Source organism: Anopheles arabiensis, chromosome 3, assembly GCF_016920715.1.
Source record: "Anopheles arabiensis isolate DONGOLA chromosome 3, AaraD3, whole genome shotgun sequence".
Taxonomy (NCBI): domain Eukaryota; kingdom Metazoa; phylum Arthropoda; class Insecta; order Diptera; family Culicidae; genus Anopheles; species Anopheles arabiensis.
The window spans coordinates 67,099,943-67,116,327 of record NC_053518.1 but is presented as its reverse complement, the minus strand read 5'-3'; the positions used below and the strand labels follow the sequence as shown (position 1 = coordinate 67,116,327).

The 16,385-nt window shown below is 44.7% G+C and overlaps 3 protein-coding genes across 3 annotated transcripts; all 3 read left to right on the top strand.

Annotated features, from left to right (window-relative positions):
- Positions 1 to 3,104: 3,104 nt before the first annotated feature.
- On the top strand, positions 3,105 to 5,220 carry LOC120904016 (nucleoporin NSP1-like). Its single transcript, XM_040313718.1, has 2 exons — positions 3,105 to 3,159; positions 3,255 to 5,220. The coding sequence occupies exons 1-2, from the start codon at positions 3,148 to 3,150 to the stop codon at positions 5,082 to 5,084; spliced, it is 1,842 nt and encodes a 613-aa protein (XP_040169652.1). The 5' UTR covers positions 3,105 to 3,147; the 3' UTR covers positions 5,085 to 5,220.
- A 3,288-nt stretch (positions 5,221 to 8,508) lies between these two features.
- On the top strand, positions 8,509 to 9,975 carry LOC120904022 (larval/pupal cuticle protein H1C-like). Its single transcript, XM_040313735.1, has 2 exons — positions 8,509 to 8,600; positions 8,825 to 9,975. Exons 1-2 carry the CDS (start codon positions 8,589 to 8,591, stop codon positions 9,698 to 9,700), a joined length of 888 nt encoding a protein of 295 aa, XP_040169669.1. The 5' UTR covers positions 8,509 to 8,588; the 3' UTR covers positions 9,701 to 9,975.
- Positions 9,976 to 13,707: 3,732 nt separating this feature from the next.
- Positions 13,708 to 14,861, top strand: LOC120904024 (larval/pupal cuticle protein H1C-like). The gene is made up of 2 exons (XM_040313737.1): positions 13,708 to 13,826; positions 13,906 to 14,861. The coding sequence occupies exons 1-2, from the start codon at positions 13,815 to 13,817 to the stop codon at positions 14,608 to 14,610; spliced, it is 717 nt and encodes a 238-aa protein (XP_040169671.1). The 5' UTR covers positions 13,708 to 13,814; the 3' UTR covers positions 14,611 to 14,861.
- The last annotated feature ends 1,524 nt before the right edge of the window (positions 14,862 to 16,385 follow it).

Below are 16,385 nucleotides of genomic sequence, written 5' to 3'. Positions count from 1 at the left end.
GTACAAGTATTACAAAACTTTCTTCTTCTTCTTCTTTGGCACAACAACCGTTGTTGGTCAAGGCCTGCCTTTGTACCCACTAGTGAAGTGAGCTTGGCTTTCAGTGACTTATTGTTACCATAGCCGGATAGTCAGTCCTACGTATGGGGACACGGTCTATACGGGGTTTGAACCCATGACGGGCATGTTGTTAAGTCGTACGAGTTGACGACTGTACCACCAGACCGGCAAATTATTACAAAACTTTACAAATTTGTGAAATTGAAGCCTTAAAAGACACAAGAACTTCAAGAATATTCGAAAAAACGTAGGAAAAACTCCAATTTGACTAGGATGACTACTCAAAATCCCATGGTGCAATATAGTTCAAATAATTTCTTAACTAGGACTGTAGATTTCTTATGGATAAAACGAGCTCGAGTACGTTTATAGCAAACAAGATCCCGCAATTTTGTACATCGAAGCTCATACGATCTTCTTAGACTAACCTCAACAATTTTATTATTTATGTCAAATGTTTTGCATGAGCAAGTCTTTAGTTGTGATTCGAGAATTGCTGGGATTTAAGGGGGGGTTTTACAATACTAGCCAGCTTTTTTAAATGGAGTTTGACAGTTGGTGGCTGAAAACATGGCACATTTCATACAAAACCACACGCCAAACTAGATCTCTAGATCTAAACTAGAAACCACATGCTCAGCCTAGATTATTTCCACCTGAAAAGAATGTAAACCAACGCCTATTCATGGCAGGCTCGATCACCTGAGCTTTTGAAGTATTGAATTTTTTGGCTAAAGTATAAATATTTTGTCAAGTAATGTTAAAAAACTGTTTGATACTATATTTATTAAAAGTAAAATAAAACCTATTTCAAAAAGCAAAAATAGAAAAGAACACGATTTGAGAACATCTTTGTACATAAATGATGAATCGAATATGGCGGAACGTAATTGTCCATTGCATACACAGCCCGGTCGGTCCCATTGTACAGTCGTCAACTCGAACGACTCAATAACATGCTCGTCATGGGTTCAAGCCTAGAATCGTCCCCCCGTAGCTCCCCCGTAGATATAGAGCACGGATGATGAATGTTGTTCCACTGACAAGCTGAAATTATGCTTGTTAACTAAAAAAAGAAAACGGGTGTAACTCTAGCTATCTCGCTTATATGATTTGGCTGACTTCACATACAATTAATTGAAATATTGCAGTGACTTCTAGATAAGAGGGCATCCAAAAAGATAAAACAAAACACTCCATAAGAAAATGAGCACAGTTCTGTACATTTAGTTTGAAGTGTCTTCGGTAAGAGAGAATTAAACAATACAGCTAAGTCATTATTTTTCCGCCATTGTGGCTCAACTAACATACGAATACCTATAATATTGTATTTTTGACATAATTGATGAATGTATCGCCGGACCACTTTAACTTACATTTATGTTATGTTTATTTTTTGTTCTAAAATGTCACCAGACAAATATCTGTTTGCTAATTTGACAATCTCTTTCACAATCTTTTCAATAATAAACTCGATATTTTAATATTTTTGGCTAATTCCTTAAAGTCTTGAAGTCTCTGAGCTATCCAGGACTTAATATATTTGTTAAATATTTACTCTATTGCTGTGTCAGTTGCCTTCATATCAACAACAAATCCAGTAATTACCATTGATAATGCATTCTTACAGAAAAAAAAAACAAATGACTCAAATAGCGACATGGTGGTGTAAGCGACGAACCTTAGAAATAGTTTACCGTACTGAGTCATTATTAGTCAAACTCTTCATAAAAGGAAACATTAAAAAAAATTAAAAGAGAGAAAAAAAATCTAAACAAAATACAAGTTCTTTAGCGTATAATCATCGAACAACCCATAGCAAGCTGATATTGATAATGATTTATATCCTTCGTTCCGTAAACGGTCGCAATATATTAAAAGGAGGTGTTCATGTCATCCACCACCGATTGCAGATTGAACTGACCTTAAAAGGGTCCGCGTCTCATCCCCACCCTCAGTGCCTTCCAAAGTATATTTCACTCATTAGGCATTAGCACTTCCACCAACAAAACGGATATTCCCCGCGTTTATTTCGCATCTCCTGTGGCAAAATACAGACACACACACACCGTAACCTTGCCGCTAGCCAGCCCGGTTAGCTCGTTTATGCGAGCGTTTGTCCGGGCTAGAGAAAGGTTAGGCTCGCTGCGTCGCTGAACAGCTACGGTGTGAAACCTTAACCTTCGGCGATGTTTTGCACGGCGCAATGCGATTCACGCACGTCGACCACCGGCGGTAGTAGCCGGCGGCGAGTTTTAGTTCACCGGTTTGTGCCCGTTCACCACTCATTACCCCCGTTTTCGGGAGCACGCAGGCAACAAGCACGCACCAGTAGCGTAGTTGTTTGATGAATGAAATTTTTCACTATCAAGCTCTAACCATGCTTTGATCGTCGCTATAGAGTCGATTGTTTTTTCCTACTTGCTCACTACACGGGTTGAAGAGTGTGCTGTGTCGCCAGCGCGCCAATGCGCGCCGCTTGACATTGACAGGATGGAGTGATTAATCGAAGATCGACGATCGGACGGGTACGATCGTCCACTTGAGCCGCGCGGCATGGGCAACTTCGAGAGCATCAATCGAATAAAATGTAGCAGCATATTACACCGATCGAACATTGGGACAACTCATCAGGCGGTTGAATTTACATTTTCAGCCAACGGCACGAATCACTCAATGGGACGCCTGTCCTTGATCGGCGTATGGGCGCGCGAGGCAGGTCGTACAAACATAGTGGTAATTTTATCGTCGCCATCCTTTGTCTTCGTCTGCCTCACTTTCTCTGTCGCTCTTCTTCCGGCGAAGGGAAATTGGATGTAACCGAAATACTGGTTTCTGGCGCTCTCTCTCTCTGGAAGGGGCAGTACATCGGGGGTTTTCCTCCTTATTTTTTTGGTTTGGCCCTCGCACAATGCACACCAATCATTGGACATGGGATGATGGCAGTGTCCCTGTTTTTGTTTATCCCTTTTATGCGTTTCCCCCGGGTGCATTGGTGTATATAACCCGCGATCCTGCGTGCGAAGGGCGACATTCGCGTACGGTACACGGTGCGTGAGCGAAATCGCGCAAACCCATCCATCCACCATGAAGTGTTTTGTAAGTTTTAAACTGTGGTTTGCACAATTTTAACCAATTTCCCATGACATTTGACTCATTTTTATGTTCATTTTTCTTCTATTTTTCCATTGCAGTTTGTAGTACTAGCCGTGTATTTAGCGTTAGCTAGCGCTGGTTACGTCGAGCACTATCAAGGTGCAACGAGCTTTACCTCGTTCGACCTGAAGTCCGCTCCCATCGTAGGCAGCAAGCTGGTGGTCTCCGGAGCTGCCGCCCCAGCCTACCCAATAAAAGGTTCGACCGATCACGCACCCGTTCGGTATGAAGCGAAGCCAGTAATTAGTACGGTTTATGCGGCACCGATCACGAAGACGCTGACCTACAGCACCGTACCGGTGCAGTACGCTTCCAGCCATCAGTATGTCGCTCCTGTCCCGGTGCATGATTGTACGCTGAAGGAACATACCAAACTTGTTGCACCGATCCATGCCACTGTTTCGTACGGTGTACCATCTGCCACTGTGAGCAATGCTCATGGCATCTCGAGTCAGTCGGGATATTCGGGAGTTGGCTATCAACAAGCTCAGAAGGTGCAAGGAGCGGCTGTGAGTAATTCTAACTCGATCTGGAATCAGTCAGGATATTCAGGAGCTGGATATCAACAAACTCAGAAGGTACAAGGAGCGACTGCGGGTATTGCTGGCATTTGGAGTCAGTCTGGCCATGCTGGATCAGGATATCAACAAGCTCAGAAGGTTCAAGGAGCTTCTGTGAGCAACGTTGGCGTCTGGGATCAATCGGGATATTCAGGAGCTGGATATCAACAAGCTCAGAAGGTACAAGGAGCGACTGTGAGTAGTTCTAATGGCATCTGGGGTCAATCAGGATATCCAGGAGCTGAATATCAACAAGCTCAGAAGGTACAAGGAGCGACTGTAAGCAATGCTGGTAGCTGGAGTCAGTCGGGATATTCCGGAACTGGATATCAACAACATCAGAACGTCCCAGTTGCCTCTTACGGTCCTAGTTCTACAATCGGACATACTGTAACGCATCACTACACCGCTCCACAGTCGAGCAGCATCATCTATACTCCTCCTAAAGCGAGTCTAACGATCGGATCCACTTCCTACGAAGGGCATGGCAATCAGCAGTCAGCATCTTTCGGCACCTACAAGGAACATATTCAACCGGCACCTATTATTGAAACGCTCGTCGATGTCGCGCCACCGAAGCTTATCCAACAACAGCCATCAGGAAGCTATGGAGTTCCTGCAACAGACTCCAGCCTTCTTCACGTGTCCCAACCAGCGACGGTCATTACATCTTCCTCCAACTACGCAGCAACTGAGGGGGCTTGGAAGGGAACGAAGGCTGGCTATGCTACATCGCACCAATACAAGACGGCAACGATTCCAGCAAAACCGTCTGCTTTCTACATCGCTCCAGCAGTAAAGCTACAAACGACTATTTCAAATTCTGGAGGATGGCAGGAAGCTTCCAAAAACCATGGCCACAGTTTCACTACTACTCACAGCTACGCAAACCAACAAGTGGCAGCTAACAATGGTCAACAGTATCTGCCACCGAAAGCGCCTGCCACTTCTTCCATTGCGACAGGTTCTTCTCAATCTTCTTCCTCCAAGGATACTCCAACCACATCTAGTCCAACTCGCGAATATCTACCACCACGAGAGTATCTTCCACCACCAACGCAAGCAAATGGTGGCAGCACTGCAGCCACCGTGTCCTACGGAGCATCTTCCCAGGGTTTATCCTCAAACAAAGTTTCTCAATCACAAAGCTACGGTTCCAGCTCTACCGGCAGCCTATCCACTCACGGTAGCGCACAGTACAGTGCAGCGATTCTATCTCCTCTGCACGTTACCGTCCAAAAGACACCCATTCTAGCCTTCACCCCAAAGCTTCCCTGTACCCAAGAGCATCAACACGTACATCAATAGGGTGTGTGTGTGAGTAATAGACATAAAAATAAATACAAACCCACTCCTTCTGTAGTTTTACGCCCAACAAAAAACACATTCGTGCAGTAATAAATAAAAAAAACAGGTGACCTCCCGGGTCCCAGCACGTCTTTAACCCGTCCCGTTTACGTGCGTTTTATTGCGTGAGGGAGGAGTTGACCTTTTTTCTACGAAAAGATTCGCCCAGTTTGTGGTCAGGCATCGTTACTTAGGAACCCATCAGGTTCCGAACGTATGGAACGTCCGAAAACGTCCGAAGCCCACCTTTGTGTGAGACACCGCGTCTCCGACACGTTAATGCTCTCGCTAGCATTGACATTCTTTTCGCAAACCGGCCACCTTCCTTTAGCCATCTGAGTGGTAGCGTTCGATCGGTGGCATCGGGACGGGCTCTGACCTACACGTGCGCAGTTACAAATGTTTGCGTAAAGCGGTGTGCATAGCTTTCTCACGCTGTGCATCTAGCGTGATCGTTTATTGCTGTCGAATAGTTTCGAATCGAAACAGAAATGTCTCCATTAGCGGCGAGTGATTGACTGTCCAACAAGGTGCTAGTAATAAGCTATTCGATTAGTTTTTTTTTTCAAAGAAACTAGTCGACATAGTCGACATTGGTGACGCTTTTTGCTGCCGGCGACAAACGGTCTCGATTGTTATCTGGAACTTTTTTTTCGCTCAATACATATTTATTTGTCTATTCCTATTTCGAAAGGGGAACTCACGCTACGTCACTGGCACGTGGGTCCATTATGAGTCAACTTCCAGATAAACCAATGCACCTCCACATTGCGTTCAGCCCGATTGAAAGGAACTGCGTGCGTGAAAGGGTGAAACGGTGGTTGATACTATTTTATTTCAGCTCCAGCCCCAGCAACAAAACGCCCCACATAATAAAAAAAAACGACAATAACAAAATGAAGGCCACAAGGTGGAACTGGTTTTTTGGTTTTCTGCCAGCTTTGCTACAATTGTTCAAGAAACGGGTCCGCGAAGAAACCACCAAGCCGTTCGGTTGCGTACGATCTTGCGAGGATCTTGATATGTAGTGCAAAGTGTGTTTTAACTGCCGCAGAGGTGCGTACACGAACGGGTTGGTACTCGCACGGAGCGGCAGGTTACACTACAGGGACACACTGCCGGTACGCACGCCGGACCAGTATTGTGGAACATGAACCGGCTCTCTGGAACTAGGGGGTGTGTACGAAATCTTGACGCTTACATAATCGACGCCCGATTATTTGGATCTTGTGTGCGTATGTGTGTGGGAATGAGATGATTCTACTGCTTTGGAAATTGAACCGACGCGGGTGACATTATTTGAATGAAATATGATTGAGTACTGGACTATAAGGTAGAGTTCGTTTCAACGATGTTCGCATGACTCTGACAAAATCAAATTGGATATCATACCGGTTTGTTATTCTTCTTGCATTATCCCTAACGATGCTTTTGTATCGTATTTTCGGTTGTTGATAATTTATAAGTTTATGTACCTCTTTCTGTAATCTTCTTTTATAATTTTTTCCTTCTTGATCAGTTTTATTATGTTTTTTCTTCTATTCTTATTGAATTTTGCTAACATGTTCGCTTATTATTTTATCTATATTTCTCTTTTTCCTTCTTCAGCTTCCTTTTTTTCTTTTTCATTCCTTTTCACAGTTTTTTGTTTTTGTCCTTTTCTTTCTTACTCTCAGTATTAACATCTTTTCTTTTATCTATTTTTTCTCCTTCGTCTATCTCATCTAGTCACATGTAATATAGCTAATGTCGCTATGAAACACTATAAATAAATGTGAAAATTAATTATTGAATTATGAATTGATGAATTAAATGAATCCATTTTAATATTTTTTAGCAAAACAAAATTAGCTTTTTCAAAGCGATGTAAGTAAACTGCTTATAAAATGTACTAAAATTGCCGAAAAAAGAACACAAAGAGATCATTTTAGAATGCATAATAAAGAAAAAAATGGCTGAATTCTAAGGGTTAATGCACAAAAGAAGGAAGTGATAGATGCAAAATTATAAACAAAATAATGCATCAAACATACAAAATCCAAAAATAAATTACATTGAAAATCAAGAAATAAAATCTCTTTCGTTATTATCAAAAATTTCTCATAAAGCTAATGTTCAAAACGTGTTTACTTTATCTTACATTGGCTAAACCAATTCATCACCGGCTCTAGGATACAATCTCGTTACCACGGGAAGCTTTAATGCCAATTTTAGCCCGCAGTCTTAAATGTAACGTAACGTGGACAAACCAAACTAACAACAACAGTCCAACCAGCATTTACTTGGGCAGCAGCGGTAACAAAACAACAATAACAATATCAAAAACCGAGCTCCACCAGTTGACCCCGAAACCTATAGGAGGCAAGCGGTATTTTGTGTAAAACCCGAAATGGTGGTTACGAGCTACACTGTATGGGGCAGGATATGAGTGTTACCGATTAACTCAATACCCTTTTCCAGCATAAAGTTTTGCATGTGCTGCCCCCACCATTCTGTGTTGACTTTGTTGTGTGTGAGTGTGTTGCTACTCCAAAATAAGATCAATTCATTCAGAAGCATACATTTCGGGTCCTAAACCTCACTTTACGACATCTACAACTTCTTGGAGAGATTAGCGTTATCCATCAGGGCGCGTGAAGTGTTATCCACGCGGCCCGTTAGGATGCAGTGATCGATGGCCGACATGTGAGCGACGTAATTTGTCGACCGTTTGCACACTTTACCTCCTCTACATCCTCTACCTAACTCTAACAGAGACCCCACGCTCCTGTCATTGACTTCCTTATGACATTCGCGTGGTACCCAAGCGAATGTCCGAAAATTCCAAACACCGTCCCCACTGCTTCTTCGGCGGGCAGACAAACGCAGCGTGCGGGCTCGCTTATTGCATGAACCAAATAGTTGGCAATTTTGCGATTGATTCGTCACTCGTTGCTTTTATTATTGCTATTATCATATACACAGTGCTCGCAGCACACAACCACCGAAAGGAGGAGGCCAACACCTTTCTCACCCAGTGTCGGGCTGTGCCCGTACGCGAAAAAAAGCGAAAGTAGGAGGCTCGTTTCATACACGCTCGATTGACTCCTTGCGGCGGTGCTCTGTGGCTGCTGCTGCTGTTGCTGCCGGCAGCAAAGTTGTCGCCGCAGTCTTTTACCCCTACCGCTGTACACTTTCTCGTGGAAATAGCTCATTTGAACGTACGCGCGAGAGCACACGAGACTCCTTCTCCCCGGCTATCACCCTTTAACTGGGGCGAACTGGGGGTGCGGTCGGTCGATACAGGGGGGGCTGGACATTTGAACCGAACAATCAAACCAAACCAAAGCTGCAAAGGCGCAAAGGTTGGGAGGACTGTTTCGATATAAATATTGCTGCCCGCGGACGGAACAGTATCATTCAGGTGCTAAGCTCATCGACAGTAACACATCTTACCAGAACCAAAACCTCCAGTTTACGGGCATAATGGCATTCAAGGTAGGAGCTCACAGTGGTTGTGGTGTTTTAGTCCTGGACGAAGGACTACGAGCGATTTCGTTTTCTGTGAAGTGTTGTTTGTGCACGGCGTGCGAATCTTGCGGGTCTTGTGATCTAGTGGGCTCTTTTAGTGGATTTAAGGATCGCTGGTGCGCGGTGTTATAATTGCAAGTGAAATAACGTACCTCTCTCCCTTTTCTCCCCCATTGTGTCGTTTCCCTCAGTTCGTCGTTTTCCTGGCGTCGCTGGCCGTCGCTAGCGCTGGATACCTGGAGGCTGACCATGCCGTCCAGTACGCCGCCCCGGTCGCTCACTACTCGCCGGCTTCGGCCGTCAGCTACAGCACCATCTCGCAGGCTGCCCCGGCCAAGCTGGCCTACGCCGCCCCGGTCGCCAAGACCGTGTCGTACGCTGCCCCGCAGGTCTATGCCGCCCCGCAGGTCTATGCCGCCGCTCCAGTGACGAAGACGTACGTCTCCAGCCCGGCCGTCGGTGCCACCCATGAGAGCACCATCCGCTCGCACGACAGCACCATCTCCCACTACTCCAAGGCCGTCGATACGCCGTACTCGAGCGTGCGCAAGTCGGACACCCGCATCACCAACGAGCTGCCCAAGTACGCTTATGCCCAGCCCGTCCTGGCCAAGCAGGTTGCCTATGCTGCTGCCCCGGCCGTCCACACCACCTATGCTGCCCCGGCTGCCGTCCACACTAGCTACGCTCATGCTGCCCCGGCTGTGACCTACGCCCATGCCGCTCCGGCCTACCAGACCTACGCTCATGCTGCCCCGGCTGCCGTCCACACCAGCTACACGCACGCTGCCCCGGCCGTTCACGCCACCTATGCTGCTCCGGCCGTCCAGACCTATGCTCATGCTGCTCCGGCTGTCCACACCACCTATGCTGCCCCGGCCGTCCACACCAGCTACGCTCATGCTGCCCCGGCCGTCCATGCCACCTATGCTGCCCCGGCTGCCGTCCAGACCTACGCTCATGCTGCCCCGGCCGTGCACACCTCCACCAAGACGCTGACCTACTCGCCGGCCGTCCAGGTTGCGCACACCACCTACGAGGACGCCCATGCCCATTATGCCTGGTAAGAAGGTTCTGTCTGAGCGAAACATCCTGAAGGAACAACAACAACAACCAACCGCTCAAAGCAACTATTTATTAGCACCACAAGACTAATTCAAACAAAACAAAACAAAAAAAAAAAAAACGCCACCAGTTAAGTACACTGTCGCATTGTTGCGCTGTTACACTGTTTTTGCAAGCAATGCGTGCATTCAGTCTCTCTCTTTCATCAGAGAGAGTACATCTACCATCTCGAATGTGACCATTTGTTGAGTCGAAATACAATCTCGTACAAACTGAATCATATACTGTGCAGAATTTTGTTTGATGACATCCCAAAGATTACTTCACTCTCGAGTTTGTGTCCTTCAGTTTAATGATAAGGTGCAGGCAGTGTAGAACTGCTGATGTATCGCGCTCGTCATTAGTGGAGGTAGGCAATTATCGATGTTGAAAGGAAGAGAAATTTAGCGTATTTCTGTTATGCGGGCGCAATCATATCACGGCGGTAGATTCATTATAATTGGATCTACCAAAGCTTGGAGTGTTTCACTCTCGTGGGTTGATTGACACATAGGGGCGGTTCTAGGGTGTGTAGCAAAGGGGCAACATAATCAATACGAAAATAATGCTACGCATTTTCATTAAAAGAGCTGCGATTTCGAAATGTTGGTTTGTCAAAGCCAATTCACACCGTAATGATAGAATAATAATTACTCGAAAAAGAAAACTGATGCCTTATTGGAAAATGCGCTTCAACTGAAATAAACTTTCAATCGGACCAAACACTTTTATAGCTTTACAGAGGAGCCAGTCTGAAACCTAGTTCATAGTACAGACGTCAACACAAGGGTTTAGTATTAGGGACGTCGTGTGTTCAAACCTTGATTCAATAATACCGATCTTTTCTATACTACATTACACTGTGGCATTACTACTAAGCATTTTTCTTCTTCTATGGCACAACAACCGTCGTCGGTCAAGGCCTGCCTATACCACTAATGGACTTGGCTTTCAGTGACTTTTGGATAACCCCCATAGCAGGATAGTCGTAGTGGACGTATGACGGCACGGTCCATTCGGGGTTTGAACTTATGACGGGCATGTTGTTAAGTCGTACGAGTTGGCGACTGTATCACCAGACCGAAATCAATATACTAAGCATTACAGTGTTTTAAACACCATGCCATTAAGGCTGGGATAACGGATTCGCAGACGAAGGCCCGAGACCGTGAGCAATTTCGGACACTCCTGAAACAGGCCAAGACCGTACAGCGGTTGTAACGCCCCCGGATAAGTAAGTAAGTAAGGTAGAATCTGCATGCAATTAATCAGGGAGCAGAACCAGTCAGTTAAAACAACGTTGCAAATGTATATATTGAAAAGCTTTAATTTTTTTTGTAAGAAGATTATTCGGCAAAGGTTAAATTAATTAGAATATCATTCCTTCAAATTGTACAAATCGATCGCTTCTTGACATTTAAGCATTAAAAGAGAAATAGGTTTGTTCAAAGGTTTGTTCTTGATTATAATCTAATTTATCACCTTGTTCTTACGACCTGCCCTGTAAGACTTGCTTCTGTTTTATATCTTTTGCCAAATAGCTAGTAAAGTATGAAGGACATGTACGAAAATGTTGAAATAGATGCATTATAGCCTGGCATATAGGAACGACGCGGCGTTCGAATGGTAAGCCTGTCGGCTTCTGTATGATTCGATGGCTAGATTCCTATCCTAACCATATCCATCTAGCAAGGATTGTTTATTCGATTACGTGGTCTGTCCGTCCAGTGTAATTTGACAGCTAGGGAGTCCAAAGTTACTTAGCAACTCATACAAAGCCCTTAGCAACCCATACTCCCTATCTACTGCATCTCCATATCAATCTGCATATAAATTGTCATCTACCATGGCTACCAAAATCTAAGGCTGAGGACCCACCTGCAGTCTACCTAGGCACCTTGATTACGTGATAAAAATGTGTTGATGTCACAAGTATTACAGGCTTGACTGCTTCGATCGTTTATATGATGAAGGAAACGCATTTAAAAAAGCCAAAAAACTAAAAAAAGACGTTAATGAAATGGTTGTTTGGTGTATACGACGATACAATTCAATATCACCCTAATTTATTGATAAGTGTTCGTCAGTCACCATCGTATTTTAGAGCCTATAAATAAAAGACAACACAAATTCATTAGTTTGCACATATGTTAAGTAGCTGAGAATAAAATCTTTTCAAAACTATATGCAGAAAACTTTCGCCTTGACGCGTGGTGTATAACTACTAGTTCTACACGGGTAAACTCTCGAGGTAGAAGCTTACCAGAGCTTAGTAGCTTATTGAGGCTTTGTTTACTTAGCTTAGCTCAGTGAATAAATTCAAGCTCAGAGAACAAATGTTGGGGTTCTTATTGCATACTTTGTGAGTAATGATTCAGCAAAGTTTTTGCAAATAATTTACGTAGAACAATCGAGCTACCTAAAATAACCTAAAATATATACCCAGATGGAGGGTAACACTAAATGATTTCTTTAATTGATTGGCATATGTTTAATGAAGCTAATAACAAAAAATGCTTTTAAAATCTGCAATAAAGGACTCCACGATAAACCCAATCGGCGATAAGACGAATTGGAGGCAAATCGAAAGCATTAATTGAAAGTAAAGAAAAGATTGCTATCCGCACACCATTCCCGCGCATTACATAATGTCATGAAAAACAGCTGTCACGCTAATTAACTCTGCACTATTGCAGCAACAACAGGCAGCTTAAAAAGAACAGGAACAAACAAAAAAGCTATCCCAGAACTGAACCCTTTTTTTCTTAACGAAGCGTGAGAGAACGTATCAAAAAGCGGCAGAAGCAGAATATAGAACGGGGCAGTGCAGTGGAGCTCATTATGAAAGAAATGTTAAATGTCAAGGCTGCGTTGACTCCATTGGTTGGGGGAGCAGTGGAGCAGCAGCACATATCGCGTATATCGACAAATATTTAACAGCAACGACAACCACAACAAAAAGTAATAACCTTTTCGCAACCCTCCCGGCAGAGATTGTGTGTGTGTGTCCTTTCTCCCACGGTTAGGGGGGAAAAAATACAACAACTAATTTACCCATATCAGGAGAAGACATTCATCATGCATGGCATTAACCAGCCACCAGGGCAGTTTGGTGAATGTATTCAATTTCTATCGAATTTATTTCGAAGCCTTTGGCAATTGTCTTTGGTGGGATTGGTAAACAAAAAGATTGTTTAGCTTCAATTATTTATGCTTTCAGGTATTTTTTTTTATTTAAAAAGGACACAATCTCAGGTGAAGGTGTCGAACAACAACTCGATCTGTGAAAATGAAAAACATCACTTTAAAATTTCTTCCTTTTTCCAGAACGTGCGTCCACGCGTTACGCACGCCGCGATGTGTGATCGAGCTCCTGGAAGCGATCGAATCGCCCTACTCTACCCGGTAAGGATTATGGTGAAGGCGAAGGTAACCTTCCTTGAAAACGGGTTGGGTTGCTATGGTTTTGTTGGCTGGGTTTCCCTTCCCTTTTCCCGGCGAGGAGGGCTCTGGAGTCTTGCATGCAGCGTTTGCCCACCGCGAAACCTTCACCTTACTACACGTGCTTCCGCTCGTCCGCTTGCCGATCACGATCACCAAAGGCGGTACGCTCACTCACATACAAACACACACACACACACAGTAGTGGTGGCCGTGGTCACTTTCCTGACGTATAATTGGGCGATGGACGTCGCGGCGATGGTTTTTGTCGCTTTATTTTTGCGCTTTATTCCACACCCGCGGCACAGATTTTGTGTGCGAGAAGGGTTGAAATGCAGCAGCTGCTGCAGCAGTGTGTGTTGCATTTCTTTGCCATTTTGTTTCCCCCTGTTTTCCGTCGCCTTTACCCCTGTCCTCCGCCCCAGGGGTGGTGCACCATTATCGCGTTCGCAAAATTCGTCCTCGCGTTGCTTCCCGGTTGCGCGAGCGCACGCACGGGTTTTGTATAAATAATCGGGCCGTGGTACGAAACTGTATCATTGATCACTCAGCGTCTTCAGCAGCAACAGCAGCAGCAGCAAGACACACTTCTTCGAGTATCCCGCCCAACAACCAACAACAAACCGCTTCAGCAAAATGGCATTCAAGGTGAGTGTCCTGCAGCAAAGGCTTGCCTGACTCCCGCGGGTACTAATATTTTCGCTTGTCCTGATCACTTCTCGCATAGTTCGTCGTTTTCCTGGCTTCGTTGGCCGTCGCTAGCGCCGGATACCTGGAGGCTGGCCATGCCGTCCAGTACGCCGCCCCGGTGGCCCACTACTCGCCGGCATCGTCGGTGAGCTACAGCACCATCTCGCAGGCTGCCCCGGCCAAGCTGGCCTACGCCGCCCCGGTCGCCAAGACCATCTCGTACGCCGCGCCGCAGGTGTACGCCGCGCCTCAGGTGTACGCTGCTGCCCCAGTCGCCAAGACCATCGTCTCCAGCCCGGCCGTCGGTGCCACCCATGAGAGCACGATCCGCTCGCACGACGGAACCATCTCCCACTACTCCAAGGCCGTCGATACCGCGTTCTCGAGCGTCCGCAAGTCGGACACCCGCATCACCAACGAGCTGCCCAAGTACGCCTATGCCCAGCCCGTCCTCGCCAAGCAGGTTGCCTATGCTGCTGCCCCGGCCGTCCACACCACCTACACCCATGCCGCTCCGGCTGCCGTCCACACGACCTATGCCGCCCCGGCCGTCCACACTAGCTACGCCCACGCTGCCCCGGCCGCCGTCCACACCACCTATGCTGCCCCGGCTGCCGTCCAGACCTATGCTGCCCATGCTGCCCCGGTTGTCGCTACCGCCACCAAGACGCTGACCTACTCGCCGGCCGTCCAGGTTGCGCACACCACCTACGAGGATGCGCACGCTCACTACGCCTGGTAAGATGGGCATGACGTTTGACGTGAGACACTTGGTCTTTTATTGTTTTGCGAAGCTGATACAATGATCCCCCATCGACCCACTTCCTCCGCAATCTATTTATTTGATTTTGTTGTTATGAACCTGCGTGTGTTCTTTCCCTCACCCCTCATTTTGTTTTCGGTATGTAAACCAATGCAGCGCAAACGTGGCGGTCTCACCTGTGGGGCGGTCGCTTTGCGGTGTTCAAAATAATACAACATCATAAAAAAAAAGTTGGAAGTGTTTGTTGTGTTTTCTTGCCAAAGTGTTTGAACGTGTTGATAAGTCCACTTATAGTTGAAACGTTGAAAGAACATTTGACTTCCAAGTGTCTTTTAGTGATAGCATTGAAACCACTAGGATCGAGTCTTTTAATTTAGGCTTCAGCTCATATATCTCATACTCCATAAGGTTCAAGATCAGAACTACAGGGAGTAAAATCTTCCACCCTCTCTAGGTCATCTCCTTTCTCAAAATTGAAAAATTAGGCCTCACATATCCTTCTACTCAGGAAGATCACACTCACTATTGACGCATCAGAAGTAGTTGAGATGCTTCAAATTAAAATCTAACTGGTTTTAATGATTGAACAATGATTAGACTAGTGATGAGTGGTAAGTGAGATATCAAAATATAGGTATGATGTTCTCAAAATTTTTAATCGTCCACAACTTTTCACATCATCAGTTTGTCCACATATTCAGCATTTGCTGCACTCATTCACAAAACTATGAAGTTTATCCATTTTGTAATTCTATTCTTAGCCCAACCTGCTGACAATTGTAGTGAATTTTAAGAAAAGATTGGATGATGTAACTTTAATAAAAACAACACGTTTCATATGAAACATCTTTAACGAAAGTGTCAAACTTTAAGAATAAAATAATGATAATTTAGCATTTCTAACAATATAAAAATAGAAATAAGGTATCCTATTCCTAGCCTTTCTGCCAATGCAAATGCATTGCAGTATTGTACAGTGGTGGGTATTCAAAGAATTCACTCCAGAATCCGTTTGGTCTTTGTACTTTGCGATGCATAAATCAATTCCTTAAAATTATAAAACGGCATAAACACTTTACAGTGGGCTTCTTCTAACTCCCTTCAACACAGTAATGAGAAAATAGCATACACATTTTTTCTGCGAAAATCACTGGAAGTAAATAAAAAGAGTCTTCAAAGTAGGAAGAGCGACCGAATTCGAAGTGTCCGATTTTGAATACACAGCATTATATGTAAATGTTGGCATGAAATATGACAGTTGAATTCGACCCAATGTATAAGAGAAAATCGGAAGTTGTCTAAGTGATAAGGTCGATAAGCAAAAGTACGATCAATATAAAAATACGAAACTCAATACAGAAACCTACAGAAATTAAAATCCAATAACATTGCAATAAGAATCATTTGTAGACAAATAACGCCAATATTGGAAATAGCGCCATCTATGAGGAAGTAGCAGAACTTGTTCATCATCTCCATATACTTACACTAACTGGAACGAAAGGAATCATTTGTCTCTTTTTTATTGATACTGTCTAGCATGAGAAATTGTTATTGAGCATCGGATATTTCTTTTTGTTTGTGGAAGAAACTGAATAGCCATTTTCCTAAAGGCCGGGCTACATTGATCGTACTCTCTGGTGTAATTTCAATTTTCACTAGCGCATCTGGCGGCGGCTGGAGGAAGCTTTTTTTGGTCGTCGAAGGAATGGTCGTGCCGGATCTCAAATTTAAGTTGTTTTTTCATCGTTTTT